This window comes from Pelobates fuscus, chromosome 13, assembly GCF_036172605.1.
Source record: "Pelobates fuscus isolate aPelFus1 chromosome 13, aPelFus1.pri, whole genome shotgun sequence".
NCBI lineage: Eukaryota > Metazoa > Chordata > Amphibia > Anura > Pelobatidae > Pelobates > Pelobates fuscus.
Genome location: NC_086329.1, coordinates 79041580 through 79058243, shown reverse-complemented (window position 1 = coordinate 79058243; position 16664 = coordinate 79041580). Strand labels below are relative to the sequence as shown.

The following is a 16664-nucleotide window of genomic DNA, read 5'->3' as shown; positions in this document are numbered from 1 at the left end:
AGTTGCGTTACGACCCGGAAGGCCCTCTAGTGGCTGTTGGGTAGACAGCCACTAGAGGTGGAGTTAACCCATAAAGGTAATTATTGCAGTTAATTAAAAACCTGAATCATTACCTTTGCAGGGTTAAGGGACCTGGGAATATGCACTGAGACCACTTCAATCAGCTAAAGTGGTCTGGGTGCCTAAAGTGTCCCTTTAATGCTTGCCATTATAGAAAGGTGTCAGAGCACATGGTACATCGCAGTTTGCTATCTATGTGTAAGTTTACATTGAATACAAGGTTGCACATTGGTAGAATAAGGTGAATTAGCTAAGGAGAGGAATTAATCAGAAGCTGATGTTATTCTGTAATTATTGTGTTTCATGGAAAGTAAACAAGAGGTTTAAGTTTGTTTTATCTTCTAACCACAGACCTTCTAGGAGTTCGGGAAAGGGTTTGGTTACATTTGATTTAAATTCCGATGACACAAGAAAGCTATGTTTATATTTCAAATAATGTCTTCCTCCTCTTTGTAAGTTATCCCAAGTAACCACAGATATCGCCATGGGGCAATACCTAACAATCCACCACGCAAACATGGCTTCACTTCCTGCCAATCATCCATCTCTTGGATGGATGGAGAGTAATGTGCACCATCCCATTAACATCGTTACACAAACTATTACATTTTAATAGTTGTTAAAAGTTTTTTCGGGCCGGATTGGGAAATCCTCATTTGTTTGTGGATAACACATAACATGCACATCTGGATCCCATTCGTTCGCACTGTTTTATAGATCTGTAGATTTTTTTTTTCTAAAAAGAACAAACAAAACATCTTCAACCCTATTCGATGCAGCAACCATCCTTAACCCGTTAGCTGCTGAAATTTCAACGTAAAAAGGCTGCCTTTCAATGAGAAAAAGATAATTCCACACTATTACTTTGCAGCTTAGAACATGTACACTAGCAGAACAATTAAAGGAGCACTATAGGCCACTAATTAAAAAAGGGGCACAAAAAGCAGGGTAGGGTGAATTTGATTACACCCCACCACGTTTTATTATATATATATATATATATATATATATATATATATATTATATAATAATATATAAAAAGTAAACAAGAAAAAAAAAAAAACTATTAAAATAACACTTTGCTTACTGGAATCCAGTGCCGAGACAGTCTCTTTTTAGCAGCCCGATCCACCCATATGATGTCATCGGCTTTGATGACATTTTGTCCAAACAAATATTTTTATAGAGAAGCATCACAGACAAAAGGTGCATGTGGGCCGCTCTATGCCAGTCAAAGGAGAAGCATTGAATTCAGTGCTTATCACAAAGTAGCAACAGAGTACATTCAACGTCCTGTGCAATGCGTGAGGTCATCGAACGTCAAAGAACTGAGTCTGACTCGGTTGTGGGTGCAAACGTGCCAGCTAATGGCTGTTAGGGAGACAATCACTAAGGGTGTGTTTAACCCCACAATGTAAGCACTGCGGCATCTCAAAAACGGCAACGTTTTTCAATGTGGGAGAAAAAGAACAGGCCCACAACTTATTTGTAGTCAAGAAAATATAAAATATAAAAAATATACATATATTGAAGAATATAAAGCCTGATGGTCGCAGAACAACACAATAATACGTTCACAGATAAACGAGAATTTCTTGTAAAAAAAAAAAAAAGGTACTAAAATAGCAGAGGAAAGGACCATTATAATAAATATAAAAACACAGTATAGAGAGCGCACAATAAAAAGTAGTATAGTGGAATTTCTAGAACAGTGCCCCACACTCAAATATCTACAAGGAAATAAATAAAAAAAAAAGCTGCTAGATACAAATAAAAACCTTCCCAAGTTTTAAAACATCTGATTAGACACAAAATAAAAACAAATAAACACAAACTATGTATCAGCGCTTAGTGAATATACCCCTATATTTTAAACACAGGGTTCAATTTAAGAATATGGCAAAGAGTTCCAATTTCAGTCTTAATTGAGGGTTCTTCCAAAAGCCCACAGGGATTAGTTGTTGCAACAGTAGTATATATGTAAAATCTGTGTCTTTATACGTATCCAAACCTTTAAATAGAGAAGATACTGACATAGCGTAATATTGTTGCAATGTTATTCCCATGTGCAAAAACCCCCCAGAAGAGAAACTCTTACAATAAATAGTTGTGAAGCTTATCTCTAAGATTCACAGTAAAAGCAAGATTCAAACAGAGTGTCAATGGAAGAGTTGGTGATTACCGCTCCGTGAATGCAGATCTTCCTGAACCGATCCTGTGCACTTAGATCGGTCCTTCACAAGAACGCCGGCTTCCAGACGCTGCTGTGATCGTTGCAAATTCAAAAGTCCCGCCAAAAAAACACGATCTACGCGTTTCGCTCGTTAGATCGAGCTTTTTCAAGATGAAGTGTTTTGGGGGACAGTAGGTGTATATAAACCCCTTTCAATTAAAAACTAAATTAACATATTCATGTATCATCTAATTCCATAATTGCAGTTCAATTTTCTTTTTCTTAGTAACGCATAGACATTATTCTTCACAATTCTTATATTTATACATATGGAAAATCTCAATCCTAAATTAATTCCATTTAAATACATGTAAAAAATACAATTGACGGGGGGCGGGGCCGGACCGCAGAGCTGGACGGTCGCACGCGAGCGCAGCTCCTGCAAAAAACCCCACAAATAACCAGCAAATAAGCCTACAAAATGATAAACGACCTACCAGATGACTGGCTGCAATGGTCTCCAGACCGCCGAAGATACCGGATTCTGGGAGAGGCTGGCTTCGGGAGCTACAGTCCCCAGGAGGTGAGGCCCGCGACAAACAAGTTGGGGCCTACGCCGGCAGTGAGAGGGGCAGACGGCCGCTGCCCCACTATCCTGTCTCAAGGTACCAAGACGGAGATCGAGACCCGAGCGATCCCGGCCCTGTTCCCCCCCCTATGGACCGGCGGGGGTGATCCCGGTCCCCCCCCATTGGCTACACACCCAGAGCCCACATGCACCACCATCCTGCTCGTAGGCCCGAATGCGACATCCGAAATGGCGGATGACATGCGTGAAACCGGCCCACTCTGCACCCGACCCTCCACCACCAGCATCTGCCGACCTCGCGACACACCAAGGGACTCCCATGGCAAAGCTGTCCACACCTACAACCCACACGTGCCGGTTGATCACCGGCGTCGAAACCGATGGTCTCGTCAAACGGCCGCCTGCGCCACACGGTGCCCGGGCACCCGTCCTGGCGGGCGCTCGCCTCGGGAAGTGCAGAAGTGGTCCCCATGGGCAACTGGAGAAACTACCCAAAAGCCACCAACGAGCAATGCAGCAACACTCCGCGATGCCCGGACCCCCGCACAAGCACCCACTTGTTCCCGGCTACACGGGCCCGCCAAGTCACAAAGCCCTGGAAGGCAAACCAACGCAAGAACTCTCATCCAGCCAGGGTGGTATCTTAAGCGAACATTCACCAATAGTTGATAACCTTAATAGCTAGCACAGTTTTTATCTTACCTATGCACCCTCTCAGGAACTAAGCCTGGACCATTAGTTAGCCTGTACTAGCAACGTATATGTATATGCATAGACAGAATGTTAGTATTCCCCACAATACACCAAGCTTGTTTATCATAGCTAGCCTGTATATATATGCTCCTGTAGCCTCTCAGGTCCTAAGTCCAGACTTATGTTTCAGCCTGTTTACCTAGCAATGTATGACCTAGCTACCTTCTTGCCTACTTAAAATACTGCAGGTCACCACACTAACTATAGGCATCTTGTATTAAAGCTATTGTGCTTGAATGTATTGTTTGACATTGACCTTATCTGATCTAACTTAAATGCCAGTTAACACAGCACCCTCAAGCTTGTAAGCCGAGTTAAATTACACTGCGATAGCGTAACAACCTTGCTTTTTCTATAATAATTTTAAAAAGTTTTCTCAAAGCCACAAATGTGACCTACTATGTTCTTGCTTTACTTACTAATGCTGTTGTGGCAATGTAAGATATTCTGTTATTCCATGCACACAGAAAATAAAGAATTTAAAAAAAATAAAAAATAAAAAATACAGCGACTAACAAAAGCGAGATAATTATACTAAAAAGGCACTCAAAAGCAAAACTGGGACCACCAAGCGATGGGGGAAATCAAGACTAACAAAATGACACTTTACAAGCAACGATTAACCCACCCCACGCCACACGCAACGGTGAGGCCTACTAGCCTGGCGGGCGCGGGAGGGGCGGCCACTCTCCTGCTGCCGAGCACTAAGGGAACACATATCTGGAGCCCTCGTCCCCCCCCCCCCATATGGACCGGCGGGGGATATCCCGGTCCTACCTTATAAGACCAGCCAGCCACACAAGACCCAAGCGACAGGACAACAAAAACTAAAGGCCGTGGGCGAAGCCTACAAAATGGCGGCCGACCTATGCTCCACTACCGTGCACACGATCGAGCGGGAAACAGAGCTCCGGTACGACCGCATATTCGGGGCAATCTGGAAGAAGCTAGAGGCCCTACTGCGACCTCGGCAAGCGGAACCCTTATCAGGAGGTACGTTGAGGGGCTTGAAACGAGAAGGCAAAGCGGCAAAGGGGACAAACCCCAATCTCACCTTTAAAATGGCCACTCACAAGAAAGGGTCCGGCCAAACAGCGCCCAAACGGAGCACCGCTGCAACCAGACACAGCCCACACAAAGCCCACATAACTAAGGGAGCTCCCAAGTCACAACACCACAGACAGCCACAGCGGAACACAGCGACCACAAGTGGATTCAAGAGGGGCAAGGCCCACCCAGACAGACCAAGAGGAAGGCTGACTGTTAGGCTTAAACTAGCCAATACCGCCACACTGCTACATCGAACCCTTATCAGCCAGCGACAGCACCGCACAGCTCAAAACACAGCCAGGACTCCAGGACACTCACCAGGCAATCCGGTACCCCCCACTGCCGCTCCTATCCTCTGCACACCAGGAACGCGGAATAAGAGACATGACCATGCTACCCGAGGTTTAGTGCACCGCCGAGACAAAAACACGTACCCTGCACAGCCTAGCCTGTCAACCTGGCAAGCGGAGGGGGCCCTCGTGGAGCGATACTCAACCCAGCACTGGGACCGAGCAACACCGAACAGATCTAAGCGGCGCCCTCTGAGTCCGCCCCACACAACCAGCATGGACTTAACCTTACAAAGGGGCATGCCACCGGGTAAGCTCCTGGTACATCTGCGGGACTCTGTAACACCTCAACAGGGGGTCGGCTGACCCAGGCAAAGAGCGGATGCACATACTTTAGCAACACGCAGGGACTGCACTGTTTAATCGTTAATTAGTTCTAATATGGTATTTTATTTAGGCACATACCCAGTGGTACGCTTTCTTTAACCTCCACTTCTCTAGCCATGTTTTTCAGTGGTAGGGGCAAATGCTAGCATGATATGACTTAAACATGCAAAATAAAATGTGTTCAGTGCATGAAGGGTGCCTAGACTGAGCCCAAACCTACATGCTCCAGCTGCCCTGTTCCTATTCCTAGGGGCACAATATCAGCAGTTAACTATCTTAAGCTCACAGAGTGAATCCCACTGTTTCTCAACATAGCCTGTATGTGTGTCTCCTTGGTTAATCTCACACGTCCAGCCTATGCCCACAAGTGTATTATTATATTAACAGCAATGCAAATAATCAGTACTGTAGTCATTTGCAATTAATATGTCTCACGAATGCCGAGATGATTATTTTACTTGTGTTGTATTTCAATTCATTGTTTTATCTTTATTTTATGCTATAATTTACTTTCAGTCTAGATCAGGGGTAGGCAACCTACGGCACCAGTGCCATGCACGGCACTCGAGGTGTCTTTGCACGGCACTCAAGGCTGCTAGAGCCAAACAGGCTCTGGCCTATCAGGAGTCCCAGTAAAACTTCAGATATCTGCTAATACGAAAAGGTGGTGAAGGACAATCCTCAATTTATGCAATGCAGCACGTAGAGGTAGTGATCTCAGATCACTTCCTCCCAGCACCTGTGAATAGGAATCCACACTGTAATAGAGCAGCTCGGAGTTGCTGTTGCAGCTCCTGTCCTTTACATGTACCTGGCCGGCCTAGTTCCCACTGGAAGGCACCCACACTGCTAGATATACACAGAAATGCAGAATAACCCTCCCCTGCTACAAATAATATGGACAGCCCACACACAAACATACACACAATCCGCACAAATGAAACACCACTAACAATCCACATGCATACACACAACCCCACATGCAATACCTCAAACAGCCCCCACACACTACCAAACACACACTGTGACATATCCATCCACACACACACACAATTCCACAAGCAGCCCCCATACACAGCCCACATTCATATGTATCATACGCAATACCATAAACTACTCATGAACATATACAATATAATAGCTCATATACGCAGGGCCGTCTTTAATGCAGGGCAAACTGGCCAACTGCACCGTGAGCCCTGCTGGCCTCAACAATTTCTAACCCGCTGGCCTGTAATCCGCACACTAAGGAGGCCCACCGGTTGGCCCATGCACAAAGTACCACCTGGTGGGCTTCTGTCAGCAGGGGCCCGGTCGCACGCTGAGGCGCTTTAACAGCAGGAGCGGGCCCCTTGCTTTTCGGCAGCGGCTGGGAGGAAGTGACGGCCGCGCACCACTTCCTCCCACAAAGAGAGGGAAAGAAGAGTAGGCAGATTGGAGGGGGGCTGGCGCTAGACCCCCACTCCCAACACATTTCAGCCACCAGCAGGAAAGGTAGGAAACTGGAGGGTTGGTTTTAAAGTGTATGTCTGTGTCAGTATATCTGTCAGTGTGTGTGTGTGTCATGTTTGTGTGTCAGTATATCTGTGTGTGTATGTGTCAGTATATCTGTGTGTGTGTGTGTCAGCATGTCTGTGTGTCAGTATGTGTCAGTATGTCTTTGTGTGTGTCAGTATGTGTATCAGTATGTCTGTGTGTGTATCAGTATATCTGTGTGTGTGTGTCAGTATGACATTGTGTGTGTCAGTATGTTTGTATGTCAGCATGTCTGTGTGTGTCAGTATGTCTGTGTGTGTGTCAGTATATCTGTGTGTGTGCACGTCAGTATGTCTGTGTGTGTATCTGTGTGTGTGTGCGCGCATTTCAGTGTGTATATATCTGTGTGTGTGTGTATATGTGCATACATTTCAGCATTCACACACTAACACTACACACAAATACACCCCTGCATTCAAATTTCAACACTACGTACAAACACATGTCTGTGTTACACACCAAAATTATATGTAAATACACCCCTGCATTAAAAAAACAAAACTACACAAATACATGCTTGCAATCACGCCAACACCACAAACAAACATATTCCATACAAAAACCTGTTTACATTCAAACACACAAAAACTGCTTAGTGCTAAATACAGACCTGCAAACATGGGTAAATGGTAGAGCCCCAGCTGTCAATGCATTCTGGAGTTGCACGACAGATGGGGATCTACCTTTTAATCACCCGTACAACAGGGAGACCCCCAAAAATTCTTGCACCTCTCTACTTTAGGTCCGCCACTGCGTTGAGGTGGAGGATGTGATTGCATGCCTGGGGAGGGGGGGACAGAGTCCAGGGGGCCCCAAGCAAATGCTTTGCCCAGGGTCCAGTCACTATTAAAGATGGCCCTGCATATATGCACAAATACAACGACACAAAGCAATTACAGAATACGGCAGCATACACACCTCAATTAAAAAAAAAAAATAGGACCGGCACGCTACGGGACATCACAATCCTATATCGGCACAGTGCTGCTAAAAGGTTGCCTACCCCTGGTCTAGATAGTACATCCTATGGTAAATAAGCAATATATGCGCAATCTAGACCTATATCTCTAGCTCATAAGATAATACTCTAATGTTTAAAAACAAAAGAAAATGTGCACTGTACATAAAGCCACACTGTTGTTCACCATTGTTTATTGATAAGACTGCATCAGCTATTGTGGCTATGCAAATCTGTTTGTCAATCCATGCACAACATAAATAAAGAATTAAAAAAAATAAAAAAATAAAAAAGCAGTTAGCTATTTCACTTCATTGAAAACGGACCGTCCCTTCATAACTAGTGGGACTCATCCGTTTAGATCCGCTTTGCGGGAGGACAAGTCCTCTCCTGCTCTACATAGCATGTCACACTTCTGAAGAAGCCTCCATAGGTGAAACGCGTAAAGTGGATTTTTTATGGACTTTCTCATTAAGTATTTTATGCATCCTGTTTTTTATTAATATATATGTTAAATAAATAGTTTTAATATACTTTTTATTACTTGTTATTACTCTGAGATCTCCATGATATATTTTGTTCCTGGTTTTCGTCTATATTCCTTGGTGGGGATCATACCACCTATGCGCTACTAACTAGAGCGAGGTACGCTCTGGTAAATGTGAGTACGATACTTTCTATTCACTTATCACCCATACTAATATTGGTACTTACTACACTATGTGGATATTCCGGTCTGTTTTTTCTGTTTGAGACCATCAAGACGTGGACTACTTCACATATATCCTAGGACGGGGATCATTCCGTCTATGCGCTAAAAACAGCAGAGCTCTGTATTTAGCTCTGCCAAATGTGAGTGTATAACCATATATTTCTTTATCACTCTCGGATTACCCACAGGGTTACACTATTATTTTGAATATTCTTCTTTTTTTTGAGGTATACCGTTGAAATTGTAAGGCCAAAAGGACTTGAGTACGTATGTTCGTATCAAAATAAGGGCGCGGTTTTCTTTTATTGTTGTTCACTATTGTTTTCTCATAAGGTGGGGAATCCTTGTGCTGATCACTGCTGCCCATCTTATATCACTTGTTACACTATAGTGAGCGCCTATATTCTGTTTGTTTTCTACATAGCATGTTGGTTGAACATTAGATCAAACTGTTTTACATACCTTATTAAACATATATTAAGAGTATATACAGATTAGAAGATAATACATAAAATTAAAAATTAATTAAAAAATTAATAAAAATTGGATTTAAAACAATTTTTACAATAGAATAACAGCAAAAAATTGTAAAAAAAATAAAATAAAAATAAAAAGCATGTTGGCCTCAGATCTAACGAGTAATTCACATATAAGGTTTTCTGTACAAACAACACATTCCATAATGTCTTAATTTAAAGGTAGTCTTTTTTTTCTGAGTAACCGAAAAAGTATTTAAAAAATTCACGGAGCGGTAATCACCAACTCTTCCATTGACACTCTGTTTGAATCTTGCTTTTACTGTGAATCTTAGAGATAAGCTTCACCACTATTTATTGTAAGAGTTTCTCTTATGGGGGGTTTTTGCACATGGGAATAACATTGTAACAATATTACGCTATGTCAGTATCTTCTCTATTTTAAGGTTTGGATACGTATAAAGACACAGATTTTACATATATACTACTGTTGCAACAACTAATCCCTGTGGACTTTTGGAAGAACCCTCAATTAAGACTGAAATTGGAACTCTTTGCCATATTCTTAAGTTGAACCCTGTGTTTAAAATATAGGGGTATATTCACTAAGCGCTGATACATAGTTTGTTTTTATTATAACAAATATACCTTGAAATTTTCATAAAAACAAAGGATACTCTTGTGATTGTGTTTTTATTTTTTTCCTTTCCTGTTGCAGTACTGGGCCATTTACATAAATAAGTGTTTAGAGAGACCACTCTTATTTTCTGATGTTATCTATGGTGATTGTAACGGCATCCCCCAAGTATACGAGGGGTTAAGGCCGTTGAGGACGTTCCCTTCCCGAATGCGGAAGCAGCTAACGAACACTCCAATTAGCCGAACAAGAACCATACGAATACTCCCCACCATACGAATGTTCCAAACAGCCGAACAGGAAAACCATACGAATAAATCCCCCCAAGTACGAGACAAGGCTCCGTATTGGTGGTCAAGCAGTGATCTGGGTTAATGGGGCTAACTGCCCGGTATTTATCTTCCACCAGGTGGACACTCCCCTAGGGGACCTGGTGGAAAACTGTGACAATTTTTACATAGTAACCAATCACAGACATACACAGTTAAACACTCCCACAAGTACATTGTAATCCCTCCTCTGTATCCTGGAGATAATTGGGAAGTAACTCAATTATCTCCGAGGATAGAGACTAACCTCCATTTAACAAGCGGGGAGAAAAAATACATAAAAATCCACAAGTTATAAACTACCGAATAAAGCATATATGTTCAACATATCCCCAGATAGCTTAGATCTGAGCGCACAAAACTACCGAACAGCACTCAGATTGGATGTGTACAGTTCAATCGCCATGGAGCCAAGTCTTTCACTTAGTCCTTTCGTTATACGAATGGGCTCCATGGTATAGCTATCTGAGGTGGCTACGTTCGTATCAAAAGGACCGAACGGACGGTGTTTATATGAAAGGGAAACAGATGAAGGGAGGTCGGTGGCTTCTAAGGTGTTCATGTGAATATAGTAGCCGTTTTTAGTTCCACGAAATTGTCGACGAACACCGCTGGGTATTCGTATGTCCAAGATGGCTGCCGCCACGTGTTCGTTCATACGAACGACGACCACCCAGCCGACATTCGACAGTTAGGAAGTGTCTGCGGTTAACCTCAAAGTTCTGATGGGGCCAAAAGGTTAACAAGCAGCACACTCCCATGCTAGGTGGCCGGCCGTTCTGCAAATTGTTCGGTAAAAGGGGAATAAAGCGTGGTGACTGTATGGACAGGGAAACAGCCGAACCAAGGGGAATAAAAGCAGTTTTAAAGACAGATGGTTCTGTCACAGTGATTAAACGTGTGCCACATGCTTGGAACATATGGACGTAAGCATTCAACATCTAGAACAGGAGTAGGCAACCTTTGGCCCTCCAGAGATTGATTACTACATATCCGATGATGCTTTGCCATGAAAGCATGGAACATTCTGGAAGATATAGTCCACAACAGCTGGAGTGCCAGAGGTTGCCTACTCCTGATCCAGAATGTGCACGTTGTGAGTAGGACACAAATAATGTGTGCTTGAGACTGAGGTTTCGATCTGCATCTGAATCAGAACCAACCATTTACTACGACAGTATTGGCTTCTTTCCTGTACCTCAAAAATTTGATTGTCACAGTTCTGAAACTTGGCATCATGAAGAGCAAACACCCAAAGCTTACCTAGACATTGTCCCTCCAGCAGCCAGTATCCCTCTGTACAGGAGCAGGTGTATCCACCTTCTGTGTTTATACAGATCTGGGTTGGGTTACAGTGATGGGTTTCACTTACGCATTCATCAATATCTGCAATAAACATATAACAGAACATGATTAGACAGACTACTTTTATAATTCGTACACAAATTGACAGCGAGATTTGGTGGGAAGCGAAGCATTAAAGTTCAGTTTAAAAGTTAAAGCACAATATTTTATGGAGTAACTGCACACATTTTTTTGGGAAACGTATCAACAAGTGAGATATGCATGATTAAATAAAGTAAGTAGTAAGGTGTAAATTCTAAATATATGAATAGTGGCATGAATTCACTCACTAAGAATAACAAGCATCATTTACTCGCATGAAGCGATTAAATTATCCACTATGACAGCGCCAGGGGCATCACGTATGTGTTAAAATCAAATCAAAAGAAAACAGGTCCAAATTAAAATAAAACTTGAAGACAAGATGGTCACTATAACCTCTTGTTTAGGAGGAACTATTCAGGCCGATGACCCAATATCAGTCAGCTTATTCCCAGGTCCGAAATATATAAAGCATGGAGTCTGGCAGGCAGTAACATCCCAGCGGTAGTGCTGGGCATTCCTCCAGCACCAGGCCGGTTCGTAGGCCAGCACCTATAAGACACGGACATGAACACGCAGAGATTCCTTGTCCACCTCCCCTGTGCCTGAGAGATAATTGAGTCAGGAACTGTACAAACCCAGTTATCTCCAAGGTACAAAAAAAAAACCATACAATTAACACAATAGCTTTCATCCAGCTCAACATTTTACATAATAACTCAACATTAACACAATGTAACCCCATATCCAACATATCATTGTGATGCATGGCCTGATTTGTTTGGCGCAAGCCAAAAGCTTGCGGCGCCACTTTCGTGACCGTTTTACAAGTATCCAGATATTGCTATACTGTGTACCCGCATTATACACATAGCAGTGTGTGTGTCTGTATATGCAGCTGTGGGTCAACAAAGGGGGGGGGGGGAGGGGGGCAGCAGCTCCATAAACTATAAAGTATAGTTAGGTGTGAAATGTTTTCTGTGGGCTAATCATGTTAAATGCTGCACTGTGAGTGACCACCTGCTGTGGGAGCTAGCAAGTCTATCCACTACTACCAAGATAACCTTTTATTGTCAGGGTGTATTGGCACAGGGGGAGGTGGAAACTAGTGCAAGGAATCCCCCTGTTGCTTTGTAGTTCATTTCCTGTGACCAGGCCCATAATCTGTGGGCAGGAGGCAAGCAGCTATGCCTCTCCAGCAGGTTGTGGCACGGGAGCTTCTGTGACAGGCATCTAAACAGACAAGGGATTTAGGAAGGAGACTGCAGTGAGGTGCATTAATAAGGAAGACTCAGGTAATATACGAATTATCAGAAATATTAATAAATAAATAAAACAAAATGACGTTTGAATTTGAATGTCAACATTTAGATTGGGGGAAAAAAAAATATTAACTCAAGTTTGATCACATTTAGGCTATTTAAGCCTCAATTGTGCCATTCTTATTTTAACTTGTTATACTTTAGAGTTTCGTGAAAAACCTCCCACTAAGCCACAATCATTGACTTAATTAAATATGTAAGGCCTCTTGTTCTGAAATAGTCAGCCTCCCTGCAAAATATTGATCAAGCTCTATTAAGAGGTATTTTTCCAATTCACATTGCTTAATTAAGGCATCCACATATGTAACTGATTTGAGGCACAGACATCACTTACCAACACATTGACCGTTATCATCCAATTGGTACCCAAAGCGACATATAAGGGGCCGGGATGGAGATGGGAAGTTTGGTGAAGGTAGGGGTGCCACAGCAGGGAGGAAGGAGTTGCGGTATTGTGATCTGAACGTGGTGCCTGTTCGGGGAATGCAGAGGTAGCCTCCATTTTGGTTCACGCACATCATATCCCCCCGACAAGCATCTGAGATGGTACGACACTCATCCACATCTAGAAAAAACAAACAGAGGAATGTGACAGATGGCGCACACTGATAAAGTTCTGTTTATGTTTTCGAGATATGTTGAACTGTGTGGAAAAAAAATCAAAACACAAAACGTAGCATGTACAGGGGCAGTTAATTTACCAATCATAAGGCACCACTGCATAATGTAGCATTTGTAATTTGCATTGCATGGTGTAGATAGAATAATGAGTTTTTTCATTGTTTCAGTGCTGGGCAATACAAAATATATATACCGTATATATGCTGCACCACTGGCATTCAATGACTTGTCCAGTTTACGCATACCTCCCAAATGAGGGGCAGTCACTATTTTGGGTCCAAATCCCTCTGTCCTATCATAATGTCCTTCTTTTTAAGCAAGTCCATATTGTTGGTGTGTGAGTTTATTCCAGGACCCCACAGCAATAATGCTCACAGCAATGGGCCTTTAAACCACTATAAATGTGTTTAGAAATCAGTCTGTGTAAAAAGGATACATTAATTCTTCTTGAACTAAATTACATTTTAGTTGCAAATAGTATTTTGCCCATTTTAAATGTTGGGAGATATTTTTTACATAGAAAAAAGACTGCCTGAGGCAGCCATCTTGTATGTTTACAACAAACTATGGAGGGGGTAGCTGGAGTGCTATTAGACATACTGGACCTAATTCAGAACTCTGGGAAGAGGTTTGGCTGATAAAGAGCGTCTAGTGTTAACTATACCAAGCTGCATCATTTATCTAGGTCAAAATATCCCAGTGGGATTAAATATTGCAATTTAGCCCTGGGTTCAATCCAATCTGTTTTATGAATACATCCCATTAAAACTTCTCCTTTGTACTAAGCATTACACAACTACATAATTTATTAAATGTATTACAAGGCTGAGAACAATGAGCCAATTATACACATTTACTTTAAGATAATTAAATTCATTTTTTTGTGCTCATATTTCTTGCATAGTATTAAAGAAGCCCTAAATCCTGACGTCTAATAAGGCCAATATCCTTGTTTATATCTTTAAAGTGTCCCTCTTTAGATGAAACCGTGTCTCTTTCAGACCCAGCCCCTCTTTTCTACCCAGATATCATTTATTTTTTTTTAAATAGGAGTTTATGGGTGTCACAAAGCTCCATAGTGATGATACTCACAGTAGCGTACAAAGTGTGTGAGCGTATCATAGAGCTCAAAGCAATAAAACTCACAGTAATGTACAGTATGTGAATATATCACAAAGCACCACAGTGGAGTCATTTGGTGATGTTCCAAAATGGTGGTGTGTTATACTCTACATTGAGAATTTGACATTGTACACTAAACACCATGTTGTCATCACTGACCCAATGAGGCGCTATGTCCTGTTTAACTACATTTGTCTATAAATACATGTATTTGCTAAACAATAGTCAATTTTAAAAAGTTACTAACTCCACCAATTAATACTGTTACCCAATGACATGCCTAGAATACAGGATAAAACATTGACCTATCTTTAAGAGTGTACAAGATGCAAAGCCAATTGGTGATTTCAGAAATGCTACTACAGCAGGCCAAGCATGTCCGAGAGGGATATATGCAGCATCGCTAGCCATCACGAAGGAGGGGGGAGGGTATATTGTAAAACCAAATGACACATTTTTTTTATATTACATACGGTACATAACAATCAATAGATTTAATTTATTTTTAATTAGAACAAAAACTGCCCTGCTCTCCCCCACAGCCCTGCCTCCAGCATTCCATAGCAATAGAACTCTTGGTAAGGGCTAATGCATGGGGTGCCCAAGAGGTAGATCCCCAGATGTTGTAGAACTACAACTCCCATGATACTTTGCATGTTTTAGAATGCTTTTGGAATGACAAAGCATCATGGGAGTTGTAGATCTACAACATCTGGGGATCTACCCCTGGTTTAATGTGTGTGAGTGTAAAACTGAGCTCCACAGCAATGAAACTCACAGTAATGTGCCATGTATAACAAATCCACAACGATAAAACAGTAACGAGCAGTGTGTGTAATTATTCAGAGAGCTACAAATGAATAAACCCCACAGTAATGTGCAGTGTGCTTGTACCACATAACTCCACATCAATAAGCACGCAGTATTGTCCTACCTAAACATTGCCCGGATGATCGGTCCATCTCGAAGCCATTGTTGCACTGTGTCTGAAAGACAGGGTGAAAACAGATAATATATCATTTTCACAAAACTCACATTGTGAATGGAAACAATGATAATATTTAGCTATTAGTGAGTAATGAATGAATTGAAAATTAAACAAAGCCTAGACTTGTGAATACAGATTTCCCTAGTACAGGCATGGCTGCCAAAGAACTATAGCTGTCTACAGTCCCATCTTTTGGGCTTCTGTTCATACAAAAATGCCTGGATTGCAGGACCGGTTCTGTATTTCTGGGCAGTCACCCCAGGGGCCACAGGAAGGTGACACAGAAAGAAACATGTTTGTTTTTCTTTCTGTATGTGTCAGTGTGCATATGCATCTTTGTGTGTGTCATTAAACAAGTATCTCTTTGAGAGTATGTGTTTACATCTGTGTGTGTACTTTCTATAAAGTGTCCCTGGAAATGTTTTTTTCAAATGATGGCAACTGTGAAGGACTTACAGTATCAGCATCACAAGATATCACGAAAGGGGGTTAATTCACAAAACTAAAATATGGTGAACTGAAAACAAAACTGCAAACTTCCCAAACTTTGGCAACTTTAATTGGGCATCCTTGTACAGTTTTGCAATCAAATTTGTCAGGGGACAGTCTACCTATCTGTGGCCAGAGTTAGATCACGCTTTTAGTCCGGACAGTGAACATCTCTCTTACATATTCACTCACGCATCAAAAATAGTAAATTGTGGGGACAATACACACATGCAATTTTACCATGAATTGGATAAAAATGCATTAAATACAAAAGAGTAATAGACCATAGTGAAATCTGTATATATTGAATAATACAATAAATAAACACAAATTGGTCTCACTCACATATTGCTGAGCCACCTAATAGTAGGCTCAGACTTTCAGCACCTTTTGAGTAGATGTTGCGGAGATCAAGCTGATGTAATATTCCTCTGGTTGCTGGGCCTCTCTCATTCAGTTTGCCAATAAAAGCAAAAAAGTAGAGTAAAAGTAATAAAAAGTAACCCAAGTAATAATAAAAGCTTTTAAATCTCTATTAGCAACTGCACTAACGCGTTTCGACCAATGTCTTTCTCAAAGTGCTTCTTAGATTTGCTGTAGTAGTGTCTGCTTCTTAAATTTGAAAAAAGGCCCGTATCCTTGGAAGCACCTGTGTGTCTGAAATCTAAATTAAGTTCCGGGTACGTACATTTTCTGGGTACGTCTCTACCGGGTTAAAGTCTCTCCATTGTGAAGTAGTTCCACAGAGTCCAATCACCTGACCGGATTGGGCTGGCTTGCTACATC

At 41.9% G+C, this 16664-nt stretch overlaps 1 protein-coding gene across 1 annotated transcript in view; it reads right to left on the bottom strand.

Moving 5' to 3' along the window:
* The window catches only part of FBLN5 (fibulin 5), a 50305-nt gene that overhangs the window by 19425 nt on the left and 14216 nt on the right, over positions 1 to 16664 (bottom strand). The window contains exons 3-5 of the mRNA XM_063440402.1: positions 15336 to 15387; positions 12993 to 13223; positions 11214 to 11336 (exon numbers count right to left, since the gene is read on the bottom strand). Of these exons, the coding sequence (XP_063296472.1) occupies positions 11214 to 11336; positions 12993 to 13223; positions 15336 to 15387 (406 nt within the window). The remainder of the gene's footprint in view (positions 1 to 11213; positions 11337 to 12992; positions 13224 to 15335; positions 15388 to 16664) is intronic.